The sequence below is a fragment of the Brachyistius frenatus genome, unplaced genomic scaffold (assembly GCF_029030835.1).
Source record: "Brachyistius frenatus isolate BFR_SWC_R1_liver_20210118 unplaced genomic scaffold, ASM2903083v1 Contig_35, whole genome shotgun sequence".
Classification (NCBI taxonomy): Eukaryota; Metazoa; Chordata; class Actinopteri; family Embiotocidae; genus Brachyistius; species Brachyistius frenatus.
Genome location: NW_027210634.1, coordinates 3,459,848 through 3,474,931, shown reverse-complemented (window position 1 = coordinate 3,474,931; position 15,084 = coordinate 3,459,848). Strand labels below are relative to the sequence as shown.

The window sequence follows — 15,084 nt, the reverse complement described above, 5'->3', positions numbered from 1 at the left end:
AAAAAAAAAAAAGTGGAACATTTAGCAGTTAACGACAGATATTTCATCCAGAGTTGGTAGAGACCAAACACAGAGCTAAAAATGAGGAAAACTGGACTTCGATTTTTTTTTTAAAGGCTAAAGAAGCGACTCCTCATGAACGCTCATGTTGCTTCTTATCGACCCGGTTTATAAAATGACGTTCAGCTCAAGTGTTTACAGCTCGTTTTTGCCGCCACCAAGTGGTCAGAAAAAAATCAACTCACTCCAGTTTCTGTCGTGAACTTTAACACTTTTCTTTCATAAACAGCTTTTTCTCTGCTCTAAAGCGTCGTTCAGAAGTATTCCGAATAAACTCAAGCCATCGTCTTCCTTTCGCGTACAAACACATATCATTTTTTTTTTTTTTTCGGGGTGTCCCGTTCCAGCTCACTCACCAGCGCTTTTTGTTTTTTTTGGGGGTTTGGTTCGGTCTTCACCTGGAAGGATCCCCAAGCAGCTCCAGCTGTGGGTTTTTTTTTTTTTGCTCGGTCAATCCCTTGTATCAAACAAGAACGGATTTCTTTAGAAAAAACAAAAATAAACAAAAAAGAAAGCGGATAAAAAGGTGGTGATATTAAGCCAGACCAGCTGGCTTAGAAGAGTAGGGGGGAGGGGGGCGACCCAGAACTGGGCAGCGTTTGGATCTGAGCTGTCTCCGCTCTGAGCAGCCGAGGTAGTCCGCTTCTCAAACGCCGCCCCCTCCGTCCACCATCAGCGCGCACACGCACACGCACGCACACACACACACACACACACACACACACACACACACACACACACACACACACACACACACACACACACACACACACACTTCCACGCTCACAAACTCACACCCTGTGACCTCCTGTGTCCGAGTGCCATGTCTGCGGAGGAGTCTGGTCACCTGTCGTTGTCACTCGCGGTATCTTTAGCTCCGAGGTGTCACTGATGCTGCCATTGGAGAGAGAGAGTGTGTGTGTGTGTGTGTGTGTGTGTGTGTGTGTGTGTGTGTGTGTGTGTGTGTGTGTGTGTGTGTGTGTGTGTGTGTGTAGCGGGGGGGGGGGCGATGTGTTGCTGACACACAGGGGCCTCCATGGGCCTCAGTACGAGAGCCCAGGATTACTGCCCCAAAGACCGTCGGCTCTACACATTACACAGAGAGAGAGAGAGAGAGAGAGAGAGAGAGAGAGAGAGAGAGAGATCAAACCTGCCAACGTGTCCTAGATATCAGCGCGGCGAGCATCTGCTTTGGCGAAGGATTACCCTCAGCTGTCCGCTCCCGTCAGGCCTCCAGGGCGGGAGGGAGGGGAGGGGAGGCGAACCCGGCGAGGGGTTTGGTTGACTTCGGTTGAGTCCGTCGGACGTCGGAGCAGAAACGCGGCCGAATGGCTGAAAAACCCCAAAACAACACACACACACACACACACACACACACACACACACACACACACACACACACACACACACACACACACACACACACACACACACACACAGTCACACCCCACCACCACCTCCTCCTCCTCCTCCCCGCCAGTTTCTAGACCCAAAGACAAGTAAAAAAAAAAAAAAATACAAACCAGATTCCTAGAAATTACAAAACTGGTTGCACTCATGACGTAATGAAGACGTCCAGGCAGGTCGCGATAAATAACGTTGAAATAGCCACAAATAGATCTAAACAAGGCTAAGCTGACGTTAGCCGGACCGCCGGCTTAACTTTTTGGTGACTTTTTGATTTTCCTGCTCCGGTTCCGCTTTGAAGAGATCCGTCTCGTCGGCGGCACAAAAACTCGGGCACATCACCAAAACCCGAAAATGTGAACGTAAGCGCTAATCCGCAGCGAACGTGACGCCCGGGTGCCGCGGGCATCGTGTCGCCGCGAATATGAGCCAGGCGGACTCACTTCTGCGTCGTTACCGGTCGATAACTTGGCAAATTCTTTTAAACGTGGAACTATAGCGAGCTGCCAAGTTCACTTAGCTTAGCATATCTCAGCTTAAATACCGGCAACGGGGTGAAACGGCTGGCTCAGTCTAAACGTAAGAAAATCTGAACCCAATATTTAAAAAAAAATCTGTACAAAAAAAACCAACTGTAAAACGGACTACTTCCTACTTTAACTCATAATATAATATGGCGCTGAGCTCATTATCAAATCTTTTATATATATATATATATATATATATATAAAAGACGCTAAAAAGTCATAAATGACACGACTTTATATTTGGGATAATATCCGTAATGTGTCCTAATCCCACTGAGAAGCACCTCCGTCCGACAGACTGCAGGTCAGCGAGGACCCGCCGGTGGAGAGGGACGCAGGCGAAGCGTAAAAGGATTATTCCACCTGAAAATAAATTTTGCGCATGATTTCCCTCCGACAACACACAGAGAGGGAGACGACGGCACATCGTTGGCGTTCGGGGCCCCCGGGAAGAATGTGCAAAATGTTCCGCCGTGTTTAAGTTTACCTGTTTTAATTTCCCCGCCGGTGGTTTGCATTCTCCCGCATTACCTCCTCCCGAAAAAATGAAATGCGTCGTTTATTCAAACCGGGTTTTTTTTTTTTTTTTTTAATGCCCTCCTCCTCCTTTTCATCCAAACAGTTTAGACTTCAGGAGAGGAGGGGGGGGGGGAGGAAATGAAAAGAGGTGGGAAGGGGGAGGAAATGGCTAACAGTGATTGTTTGTACTTCAGCCTGTCTTCGGGTAGGCGGCAAAAGACGGAGATGAAATTGAATTATAGCCCATTTAAGCTGTCAAAAAAAACTAACACTATTTTTGGCCTGTTTAGAGGTTGAAACAAACCATTTTGACATTTAGAAGTCACTGTAATCCTGGAATTCATGTATTAAAATGTAAGTATCAAAAGTTGCTCGAGGTGGATCTGCTTTTTTTGAAGTTCACCTTTGACCTTTGCGATATAAAATGTCATCGTTTTAATCCTGTTCGACATTAGTGTTATATTTTGTCCACAGACTGTATAAAAAGTGGACGTAGCTTCCAGGTCTGAAAAATGTTGGCCAACGCGGGAAGTGTTTTAAAGTGCAATACCATCGAGGGCCACTAGGGGCTGGCTTAAAAAAAAAAAAAAAAAAAAAAAAGCCTCTGACTCCATAGACTCCCATTCAATTTCTCACCAGAAATACAAAGCCAGTAGCTGTTTTCCACGAGTCATTACGGTGTTATTGAATAGATAGCGGGACTTTGAATTTTTGGGGGCGTGTCTGCTTGATTGACAGGGCTGTGGTGCAATCAAGGTTCCGCTGTAGGTGGGCGGGACGTAGTGCTCCTCGGGTTCCCAATCAAATCGAGTCAGATCCAGGGCTAAAATACTGTCACTTCTGGCTCCAAAATAACGAGATGGTGGTGGTTGAAATACCGAATTTGAGACTTCAAAACGGCAGATAACAAACGCGAAGGGTCACGGTTGGTTGCCACTTTTTGTTTTTAGACGCATCTGTGTTAATCCGATTGGATCCAAACCACATTTGGAGATGGTTTTAAAATTTGATTAAAATGCCCCCCCCCCCCCCCCCCCAAAAAAAAAAATCGCATTACATTATATCTGCATAGGATAATAAAACAGATTTAAGCATGGCGGTTTGAACAAAGGTCTTTGAGGACTGGGTGACACTTATTACACCTTTATGCTGTCTCATTTCCAATTTCTTTTTATCTCTTCTTGTAATATCTTTTGCGTCTTTTTTCGTTATTATCGCGCGCTGCAGTGTCCAGCGCGATCGTCCGGCAGGTGAGTCCGAGGCCGTCTGGGCTGCTGCGGTTTTGAGAGGGCGGGTGAGTAGGCAGAAAAAACAAAGAGAAACGTGTTTCTGCAATCGCCGTGTAGTTTCCAATAAAAAAAAAAATACAAATACGAGCGACAAGAGGGAAACCGTCCGTGGAGGCAGGTGGCGGTCGAGGTCTGGACGAGGTGTTGGAGAAACAAAAACAAAGCAAAGACAGAAGCAATAAGCTCAAAGCTGAAGAGAACCAGATGTTCTGCCCAGAAACATCCTGGAAATATTATTATTATTACCCGGTGGGGGGGGGAGGGGGCACACAAAGATTCGTCTTTGTCCACCCCCACCCCCCCTAAAAAAAACCAAACTTTTAACTCCCTTTAAAAACGCCCCATAATTCGGCTGGATCGGAAAGGTCCTTCTTCGCATCTTATTTAGAACAACGGAGCAAAAGGTCGGAGGACCTACGGCGTTGTTTCGGGAAGGGTTTTGTCGAGGAGGCCCCTCGCCCGCCCCGGTCCCGTCGTGGGCCCGGGGCAAAGCCCCGGGATTGTCCGAGAGATAGAGTTACCGTGAAAGCCATGAGCGTGTGTAAACCGATCCGATCCTCACCCCAACTGCCGGGCATAGTCCACGATCCACCGCATGTCTCGAAGGCATTCCCGCCCCGTGTCGGTGCCCCCCACCCCACCCCCTCCTCGTACACCTCCGCCACCGGTGTTTAACGCGATCTCCTAGCGTACGTAATTCACAATAAAGAAATTACGTAACCCCCCCCCTCCCCCCAAAAAAACAACAACCCGATTATGTACATTTTTCATTCACGCAAGATCGCCGGTTGAATTGTGTAAATAAAGCGTTTCACGGACGAACTGCATCGGGAGTTGTCAGGAGGTGCTCGGGGCGGATGGAGGGCGGACGGCCAATTGTGCATCACATAAACTCTATAGATTTTCCATTCGCTGGTGCTTCTTGTACAGAAGTTGATCAAACGTCAGTTCAAAATGTGAATGTATTAAAGTTTCGATGTCAGCCATCGGCTGTGATATGTATACAAATTTTTTAAAAAAACGAGCGGGAAGTTTAGGAAGATACTAATTAGAAAACAACCGCAGCACTTGTAAAACTTATAATTTCATATATTTGTGGGGTAGAAGATGCTAATAATATTGAGAACGGCATTCGTTTGATGCAGACTTTAGCTTCTGATAGAGCAATCCTTCCGAGATTTAAAATTTGTTTTGGTGATTGTTGCGATCAAAAGTGTTTGATTTTGCAGGCGGATTTTCACAAAAAATTTTATGGCATTTTTGGAGTTTGAAGTGAGTTTTCTGCAGTAAAATTGCAGGAATTAGCAAAAATTATAATGTCGAGGAAAAAGAATTGTGAGTTTATTTAACCAGTATCTAATAATGAGTATTATGTAATCACTTCCTACATAATAAAAAGCATAAATTTTTTAAAACTTTTTTTACTTTACTTATTTTTTTAACTAAATTTATACTGTTATCAAACTTTACTACATTTTTATTTTAAAATAACTTATAACATCAGTTCCCAGTAAAAATAGTTCAATTTAGTTTTCTCATATTTTTTTAATTCCAACTATAAACTTAATTAGAAAAAAAAATCCCCTATTTATGAGTTCATTTTCTGTATTTCCATGGAAATGACTGAGTAAATAGGAGGATCTTTCTCAAAACAAAAGAGCGCTGAGGAATTTTCTCCTAAATTAGGCGATTAACCAAATATTCCATCGTATTCTATTACAATATAATCTAAAATGTGAAGAGGGAAAAGAAAGAAAAAAAAACACATGCAATTTGAAAACGTTCATGTGCTTTTCAAAACCGAGATGCCGATCATTTCACAGCGTAGTTCCGCTCACGGTGGGAGAGCAGGTTGAGGACATTCTGACGGGCTTAGGTCAAAGGTCACGGGGCCCACCTGGACAATGGTGTCACCCGTCCCAGCTGACACGAGACAAAAACTCTCCGTGACCATGTGAGAAATTCTCATAGTCATCATTTATATAGTTTCGTCAAGCGAGAGAAAATATCCGAACGAGGCAAAGTCAAAAACTTAGCGTAAAAGCTAAAGATAAGAGTTAAAAAACAAAACATGATTTCATATAACTTAAACTGAAAATGAATAGTCAACAATGCATATGTGTTTACATGTTGATCTCTGGATCTTGAGTCAGAATGTTGGTGTGGTTCAATTTTTACATTAAAAAAAGGATTAAAAGATTTCGACTTGACGAGCCAACGTTTTTAGTTTTCATCTCGTACTTTTTACCGTTCTGTCATAGTTCATAATTTTGACTTTATCTTATAGTTCTTTATTAACGTCAGGACTTTTTTTTTTTTCATGATTCTTTCAAAACAAATGTTTAAATTATTAGATCACTTGAGTCCACTAGTCAATGTTTTGAAATCATATCCCATAAACAAAATTGACTTTTTGAGTTTGATCTTTTTTGAAAGTCTGAACGTATGGGATAAATAAAAAAAATTATAATTGGGATAATCAACATTATGGTATAAAATGTCAAGGTATACCTTGACTTGGTAAGTAAAAAAAAATATTTTTGATATAATATTTTGGACTTTCATAAATTTCATTAAGTAAATCAACATTATGAGATGGATACAAATTTTAAGAAAAATGTGAATTTTTTTTAATCAAAATTTTGACTTGGTCAATAAAAAAAGTTTTCGAGACAAACTCTTTTTTATTTATTTATTTATTTTTTATTTACTGGTGGAAATGGGCACAGATTTAACTTACCCTAGCAGTAAACAGCGGAACGGTCTTTTCCTCCCATGTGCCCTTGTGTCAGTCGGGGTCAGAGGGTAAGTGTTGTCACATGGTCGGCATAGCTCGCCTAATGACTGACAGGTGGACGCAAGAGCTGAACTCTGACTCCGGTTACCGGATCAGGCAGTTTAGAGGCGCCCGCTACGCAAACATACGGACCCGAACAACTACATGGATCCTTTCCTCACTTCGTAATATACAAATGAAATAAATAAATAAATATAAATATATAAATATACATATGAGTATGGAGGGTAATCAGCAGTTACTGTGCAAAACGTGCCTTGTTACATAATATATTAACGGCATGTTGTTATTAAAAATTAAAAGTGCAATACATGCTCAGTATTGCACTTTTAATTTTGTAGATGGTTGAGGTGTTTGAAAAGAGTTGGAGTGAGGAGGGGAAAGGATTTTTTACGTTTTGACTTTTAGGAAAAAAATATGGGCTTATAATTCTCCAACAGAAACTTTTTTTCACATGGGTTCGTCCAAATTTGTTTTTTGTTTGTTTCTATTTTCTTTTCTTTCTTTTCAAAGAATTAGGACTTAGCTGGACCTTTTTCAGTCAAAGAAAGAAAAAAAAAAGAAAAAAAAAACTTGTTATTGTCCCCTGGTGGACAAACTATGTAACTGCGACACTAAATTACCTTAAAGCTAACGTGGCATTCCTGCACTGGGGTATTTTTTGGGGGATGCAACTTCGGTGTGACTTGTCAGCCGAGTTATCAGTCAATTTTACACTACACTTAAAATAATTTTGTTAAAATCCAAACTTTTATAAAAAAATTCTTCGGAGTATTTTTACTTGGTCCTTCATTTATACTTTTTAGAATGTTTTCTTTACTATTGCGTTTAGTGCCGTCAACTGAAGGACCTGAATATTATCAGTAATTAATATATCGTAATTAGGATTTGGTTGTGAGCGCCGTACTGCAAATTTAACATGCCGTTTTTTTTTTCTCCCAAAAATGACACCTTTCGCTATTAAAAAGCAGAAACTCGTCATCGTCGTTTTAAATCGCTAAACCACGAAGCCATCCGTTTACCATTTTGTTGGCGAGTTTGTGTAGTGGCGGAGGGGGGGGGTGTGTGCTCGTGCTGGATATCCGTGAACGGGACGTAGTTTCAGTCGTAGCGGCGGCAAACCGAATCCTCAAAAGTCTAAACTACTCCAGTGTAGAAGCATCGGTGAAATGTAGCCCATCTAAATGTGGAGCTTCAGCTAACCTACGTTATTACCCCAAACCGAAGAGCAATCACACCCCGGCCAGGTCCGCCAGTCGCACGTATTTTTAGAAGTCTCGTCAACACAGATTACGACAAGCAAATACAAAAGACTCTGTGTATATATATATATATAGAAATATATATATATATATATTTATATATATATATATATGTGTGTGTGTGTGTGTGTGTGTGTGTATAGAGTGATGCCCTGGAAACCACAGGGGGGCGACTCTGAGGTTGTAACTGGGGAGGAACTGGGTTGGGTTATTTCTGGATCGTGTGTCGCTCCGACAGCTGAGCATGTGCCAGAGCAAGGGCGAGTCGTTATCTCCCCCCCCCACTCCCACTCCCCCCACCCTTCTCTCTTCTCCCCCCCCCCACTTCCCCCGGCAGTGAACGACCAGATGCAGGTTCTGATAATCGACGTCGTTTTGCTGAAGGTCAGCAAACCGACGGTGCGCAATGCAGACATCGCCACCTCGAGCCTTTCATTGCATCACTTTTCGTTTGTCACCCCCCCCCCCCTTAGAGAAACTTCAAACCGCCGAGTCCTCCAGTCTGTCGTTGTGCAATTGGCTCAAATTATTACCAGAGCAAATTGGGGTTAGCGAACCGCAGTGCTCTTGATCATCCGGGGGCAGCAGACGTGGGCCGAGACGGATGAAAAGTAAAACCGGTATGTGGAAGGCCTGCGGGGGAAGCAAATGACAGGGAGCGCCCGGGGATCCGCCTAAAAAGGGTTCTGCGGTCCGGGGGGGGAGGTGGGAGGGTCGGGGTTCTGCCTCTCCGTGTTTACAGTCAGGACGTCGGGAGTCGTCCGCGGTTTTAAACGTGCCGTAAAGCTGCTCGAGAGAAAAGAAAAGTCCCACCTTCACCCGTCGAACACGATGAACTGGTTTATCGTTGCGACGCTGCTCTTCAATTGCTCCATTTTTTTATCTCATACTTTTGACTCTGTCATAATCTGGATTTACAAAAATCTAAATTTTTGTATGTGTTTTTATTCCCTCCTATGATTTTTTTTTTTTTTAAATCAGAATTATTTCCCTTTTATCAAACTCTTGAACTCAAATTGTATCCCACAGTTTTACTTTTTGCCATTATTTTGACATATTAAGGCCCAGTTTTTGTTTATTTTGGCATCAAAAGTTTGAGCTAAAAATCAATATCTGGGCTTTTTACCGTTTACTTTGACTTTGAATAATAAAGTCAGAATTTTGAATTTTTATGGCATCATTTTTTTCCAAACGCTTGAACAAAAATTGTATATCAGATTTTTCCTTGTTGCCATTACCTCGAGAAAGAAAGCACAATTTTAGTTGTTTTTTTTTAAATCTCAATTTTGACTTTAAAAAAGTTTGAGATAAAAACCTTACATCTGCACTTTTAACTCTTACATCATAATTTTGACAAAAAGTTTGAATTTTTGTTTCAATCAAAATTTTGACATGAACAAATGTATAAGATCAAATTTAACTTCTGGACTTTTTTTTTTTAACTTTTTCCATCATAATTTTGCCTAATGAAGTCGGACATTAGACTCTTTATGACATAAATGAGGGCGGCACGGTGGTGCAGTGGTTAGCACTGTCACCTCACAGCAAAAAAGGTTCCGGGTTCGAATCCGGTCCTGGGCCTTTCTGTGCGGAGTTTGCATGTTCTCCCTGTGCTTGCGTGGGTTCTCTCCGGGTTCTCCGGCTTCCTCCCATCATCCAAAAACATGCACCTCAGGTCAGGTTACCTGGCGCCGCGCTAGTGGCAGCCTGCTGCAGCAGCTCCACCCCTGAGAGCCCCCCTGCTGTAGTGAAGAAATTTCCCCTCGGGGATTAATAAAGTGTATCAAATCAAATAATTCTTTCCCTCTTATCAAACTTTGAAACAAAAGTTTTATCTCATATTTTACTTTCAGTCACTGTCTTAATTTCGAAAGTCAAATTGTTTTCTTTTGACAAAAAAAAGTTTGAGATGAAAACCTCAATCTCCACTTTTGACTGTTTGTTATAATTTGGACTAATATCGTCAGAATTTAGACTTTTTATGTCACAACTCTGCCTTTAACATTTGATGGTTTTACATTATTTATTGTCGTTTATTTAACAACATCCAGCAGCATTTTAGTCTGATACATTTACTTTTTGTCATTATTTTGACTTAGAAAGTCACAAAAAAACTGTATCTGAATTTTTTTTAATGTTTACCTCACAATTTTTGTGAAGCAAGTCAGAAAATTTGGTTTTTATCTCAAATCTGACATAAGAATTAAGAGATGAAAATCTTAATCTGGAATTTTTACCTCACTTTTTCCTTATTTTAGATGGTCATAATTCTTGGATATTTTTTTTAAAATCAGTTTTATGGCTTTTTATATTATAATTTCACCACGTATGTCATAATTCTTTCCCTTTTACTATTTAACGCTATTACATATTTTTGTTGCCGTTGAATAATCAGATGCTCTTCACTTCAACTTGTAACTAAATCACAGTTCTTCACAAAGATAAGTAGCGAAGCAAAGAACAGACTGCCTGCACTCAGAATGAGTTCCTAATGCCCTTCAGCGTTGAAGTGCTGTAATGAATAACTGACTCCATCTAGTGGTCAGTAGTGGTACAACAGGAAGAGTGCCGGGCGTCCAGGAACGTCACCTGTTTTCAGAATTTGCTGGTGGGACATTTCCCTCCTTACAGTTACAGCAGCATATGAAAATACAAACGTGGCCAAAGATAACTCGGATGTGCGAGCGTCGGGATGCAACTGATAATTTATCTACACACAGCAAACATGGAACCTGCTTCAATAAAAGGTTGTATTCATTCAGATTTACAAAATAGTAAAAAAAATGTTTTCCTTATTTTTTTAAATATTTTTTTTACAGTTGGTTGCCAAATAAAATTAAATATACTTTTTGTTTTTCCAACTAAGTATTTTGTAAAAAGTTTTCACAGGTGTAGACTTTTACGAGACACGGGAAGTGTAACGCCAACCAACACGTTAAACACCTCTTTTTTTTTTTTTCTTAGTTTGTCTTTGCTCATAAGACAATAAGTCATAATAACACAAAGAAATTACTTATCATTTTTTTTATTATTTTCTGAATGCCTCGTGGTTCCTCGCCTGTCAAAACAAAGAATAAAATGAAACGACATATTAAACATCACGCGAAAAGGTTTTAAACGTAAACTATAAAGTCTTCATTAGGGGCCAAATATGTTTGCTGGAGGGGGTGGGGGGGGGGCTGATTTGGCCCACAAGCCTCTGCCCCCCCCCCCATCCCATCCCACCCCTCTCTCCCCTCCCCATTCGTATTTCTGGATGGCGCAGATCACATGTGGGTGTTTCACAGCAGTTTGTTGGATGCAGACTGAAGATCTTAATCAACGTGTTCGTGGAGAGTTTTGCTGGGAAACCGATTTATTGTGTAAAAATACAAACAGCACATTCAAGCACTTACATGTAAAACCGCAAATACAACCGATCACAACGCGGTCACCAAGGAAACGCGCGTTTTTACAGACACGCACCCGAAGGAACGAACAACAGCGAAATGTCCCCCTTTCTGTCTTTTCTTTGTCAATTTTCGGGACGTTTCACGATCCAAGAATTAAAAGCCTCCTCAACGAGGAACATCGAATCCATCGAAGTGTGAAAACGGTCTTTGAGACGCCCGTGAGGTGACGTCGCACATTTGATCGAATCAAACAAACACTTTGCCACATTCAAAGACACGTCATCTTCGGGGAACCGGTGAGCGGGCGGAGGTGACGTTGAAACCTCCCCGCGCTTTTTTTTTTTTTTTTTCCCCCTTTTCTCCCCCCCCCCCTTGAAATTAACGAGTCGAGCACGAACCTCGGGAGGCCGACGAAACGACGGCGGCCCGCGTCGGAAACCTCGAGACGAAGACGCGCGTCCGCGTCGACACTCGGCTGTTCCGCGATGCGGCCGACCGGTCTCGACCCAAAAGTCCTCAGCAGCGGGAGAGTCCGTTAAATCAGGAGTCTCCGGTCATGATGGAGAGGAACTCCTCCTGGTTTACTAGGGGAAGAAGAGAAAACAAGTCCAGTCAGCAAAAAAATTCTTTGTGAAGGTCATTTCTGGGGCGGCGACTAACGATTACTTGCTGCTTCTTTTTTTTTTTTTTTTTTTTTAATAGTCTATTAATATGTAGGTTTGTAAAACTTTAGGAAAATTGTACAAAAACTGCCAGTAAGAATTTCCTAAAGCTCAATTAGACGTCTTACGATGTCTTGTTTTGTAGAAAAACGATAGTTATTCCGTTAACTATCGCAGAAGACAAAAACAAAGCCGCATTTATTTCTCTGCAACTTATCGACTCGTCGCTAATCTGACTTGTAGGCGTCGTCGTGTTGTTTGGACATATATATTTTAAAGGACGAGCAGCAGATGAGGCAAAAAAAAAAAAAGGCAACGGATGGAATAAAATAAGCAGCAGCAAAAACAAAAAAACAAAAAACAAATCTAAAACGGCCTGCGGAGGAAAATTACTTTTCAATAGATGATATTCGTCCAATATTTTTCCACACGTGAATTTTTTAACAGGATGGACGGCTTCCCGCCTGAAGCCGGTCGAGGATGTGGGAGCAGCAGGAGGGTTCCAAAACAACCTCAATACGGAATAAGAGTGCCGAAATGTTACCAGCTGACGAGAAATAAACTTCAATTATTGTTATTTTTCTTCTGGCGATAAGTATCGACACTTTACGATTCGCACTCGTGTAATTTTTTTTTTTTTTATTTGTTATTATTATTATTATTATTATTATTATTATGCGCCACATGATCTGCCGGCAGCAGGCGAAGCGGAACGTTACGATTTGAAAGTTTTGTTGCTGTTGAAGCACAACACGCCTTCATTCGATTCGCTTAGGATTCAGTCCGACCGCGAATATGTAATGTCGCCGCTTGAATTTCAAATTAAAAGCTTCCCCTCCACGTTTAAAACTCCCCGACGGCGTTTCCCATCCCGCCGTCTGTCCGTTCACGCGTCGTCAACCCCCCCCCCCGACGTACTTTCTCCGTCCCCGTCGGCGTCGAACTCGTCGATCATGCTGCGCAGCTCCTCGTCGCTAACGCTCTCGCCGAGCTCTCGGGCGACCCGCCTCAGGTTCCTCAGGCTGATCTTCCCCGACTCGTCGTCGTCAAACAGCTTGAAGGCCTTCATGACCTCCTCCTTCGGGTCTCGCTCCAGGATGCGATCGGTCACTGCGGAAACGAAACGCATTTTTAAAAAAAGAAAAAAAGAGGCGGATGTCTTCGCGCCCGAGCGTTCATTCCGAAGGTTTCCGACTCACCGACTTCGTTGAAGTCCTCGAATGTTATTTTGCCGTTTCCCTCTCTGTCGTAGTCCTTCAGGATCTTCAGGACGTCCACCTTCTTCACCTCGAAGCCGAGCGCCCGCATCGCCACCTGTCGGGACGCGGAGCGTGATTTACCGTCGAATCTAAAATGAGGCAGATTAGGACGTTTCTCGATCGGGGCGACTGCGCGGAAAGAATCGGAAACCTGGATGATGTTATGATCGCATACATTTTTTTTTTTTTTTTTAAATTTAAAAAAAATGATATGAACGTCCCACTTAAATGTCACATCGAAAAATATTATTAAAACCAGGATGAGACCAGAAATTAACTGTTTGTGTAACAACAATAAATCAATCAAAACCCCGCAGGATACATTTACATTAATATTTACATTTAAATAAAATGTTTTTTTTTTTTTTTTAATGCCACAAGAAAATCGAATAGCTTTAATGGTGGAAAACCAGCAGGGATGATGAGGCCCACTGATGAAGTACTTTGAATTTATTGACATTTGTACAAACAGTAATTCATGCAAATGTCTAATAATTTAGATTTATTAGTAAGTAATGACAGATTAACGTTAGTGTATCTACATACACTGTGTACGCGACTATAATTTGACCGGTGTGGTCCGCGGCTCACCTTCAGCTCGTGGTAGTCGATTTTTTTGTCTTTGTCGGTGTCGAAGAGCTCGAAAGCTTCTTTGATTTCGTGTTTCTGATCCTCGGTGAGCTCCCTCCTCTTCTTACGCTTGGTCTTGTCCGCTGCTGCGATCTCGGTCCTGAGGAGAGACAGGAGCCACGAAATCGGGCGTTTTCATCGGGATTCACCCGGCAAAACGTTTGGTCGTGGTGTTTCTTTAGGCAGATTATTATTATTATTATTATTATTATTATAAGATCGTAGAGCAGCTAAAACATGGCAAGGACACCACCTACTGCAGCATCAATTAACAAACCGGAACCTCTCGACTTTCAGACGGGTTTGAATGAGGAAAAAGTCACTTTATTTAGGTTATATAAATCATGCGTTTTCCCAAGTTTCTATCTGCCCCTTTGCTATTAATATTCAAATGGAAAATAAGTAGTTGTTACAATGCACTCAGGTCTTTTGAAGTTTGCAACCTTTAAAAGCGTACAGCTGTTTGTTCTTCTTCTCCACCGTGGACCGATTGAGCTGCTTGTGTTTAGGCCTGTCGCAATTATTACGTCGTCATTTTATTAACTCTAATAAAAAAATAATAATAAAAAAAAGGTTTTAAAAGTGGCTAAAAAAAAATCCCGAAGGAGGTCACACGATCACTTTCATTCGGGGCGAAATATTAAAGAATTAGTCGCAGCTTCAACGGTGAACAGCAGAAGTAGTTAGTTATCGGCATCGTGTGACGTAAAACTGAGAAAAGAAAGTAAACTAAAAAAAACCGAGCGAGTAAAATCAGTTCGACATCTGCAGCCAAACGTGCTAACAGCGGCTAACGCAAACTAGCTAGCGTTGTTGTTGTTGTTGTTATTGTTTAAAAAAAATTTTTTTTTTGCGGTATTACATTGAACCGTACCGAACAAATAAACCGAGTGACTTGGGGCGGACCGACTTACCGAAGAGTCAGGCTCATTTTGGGATGATTTGCTTTAAATAAAAGCCGTATCGTCGCTGCGGACACCGATATCACCGCTACTTCGCAACACAACAACAAACCCCGTTTCTCCGCGCTCCCATCGACGCTTTCTATTGGTCGCCGTTTGCCAGCCGGCAGTAAAGCGGCCGCTGATTGGTCGACGTCACCGGTCTCTTTCTTCTTCTTCTAATTTAACAGCAACCGAACGGAGCACTATCGCCTCCCGCTGTACCTGTACTGTAATTACACCATTACGACGTTTATGTTAAAAGTTGCTTTATCATCGCTGATGTAAGAACAGTGTTGGAATGTAACGAAGTACATTTACTTAAGTACTTAAGTACAC

The 15,084-nt window shown here is 41.9% G+C and overlaps 1 protein-coding gene across 3 annotated transcripts; it reads right to left on the bottom strand.

Moving 5' to 3' along the window:
• Positions 1-439: 439 nt before the first annotated feature.
• On the bottom strand, positions 440-14,815 carry cetn3 (centrin 3). Of its 3 annotated transcripts, XR_011311001.1 has the most exons (7): positions 14,719-14,815; positions 13,766-13,904; positions 13,115-13,229; positions 12,834-13,025; positions 11,652-11,837; positions 1,211-1,392; positions 440-954 (listed from the first exon to the last, which is right to left on the bottom strand). XR_011311001.1 is itself a non-coding variant. In XM_069701040.1 (5 exons), exons 1-5 carry the CDS (start codon positions 14,733-14,735, stop codon positions 11,794-11,796), a joined length of 507 nt encoding a protein of 168 aa, XP_069557141.1. In that variant the 5' UTR covers positions 14,736-14,815; the 3' UTR covers positions 11,625-11,793. The 3 variants fall into 3 exon arrangements, 1 of the variants encoding a protein (XP_069557141.1); XR_011311002.1 differs by lacking the exons at positions 440-954; positions 1,211-1,392 and adding an exon at positions 10,696-10,919; XM_069701040.1 differs by lacking the exons at positions 440-954; positions 1,211-1,392 and having other exon boundaries at positions 11,625-11,837.
• Between the last annotated feature and the right edge of the window lie 269 nt (positions 14,816-15,084).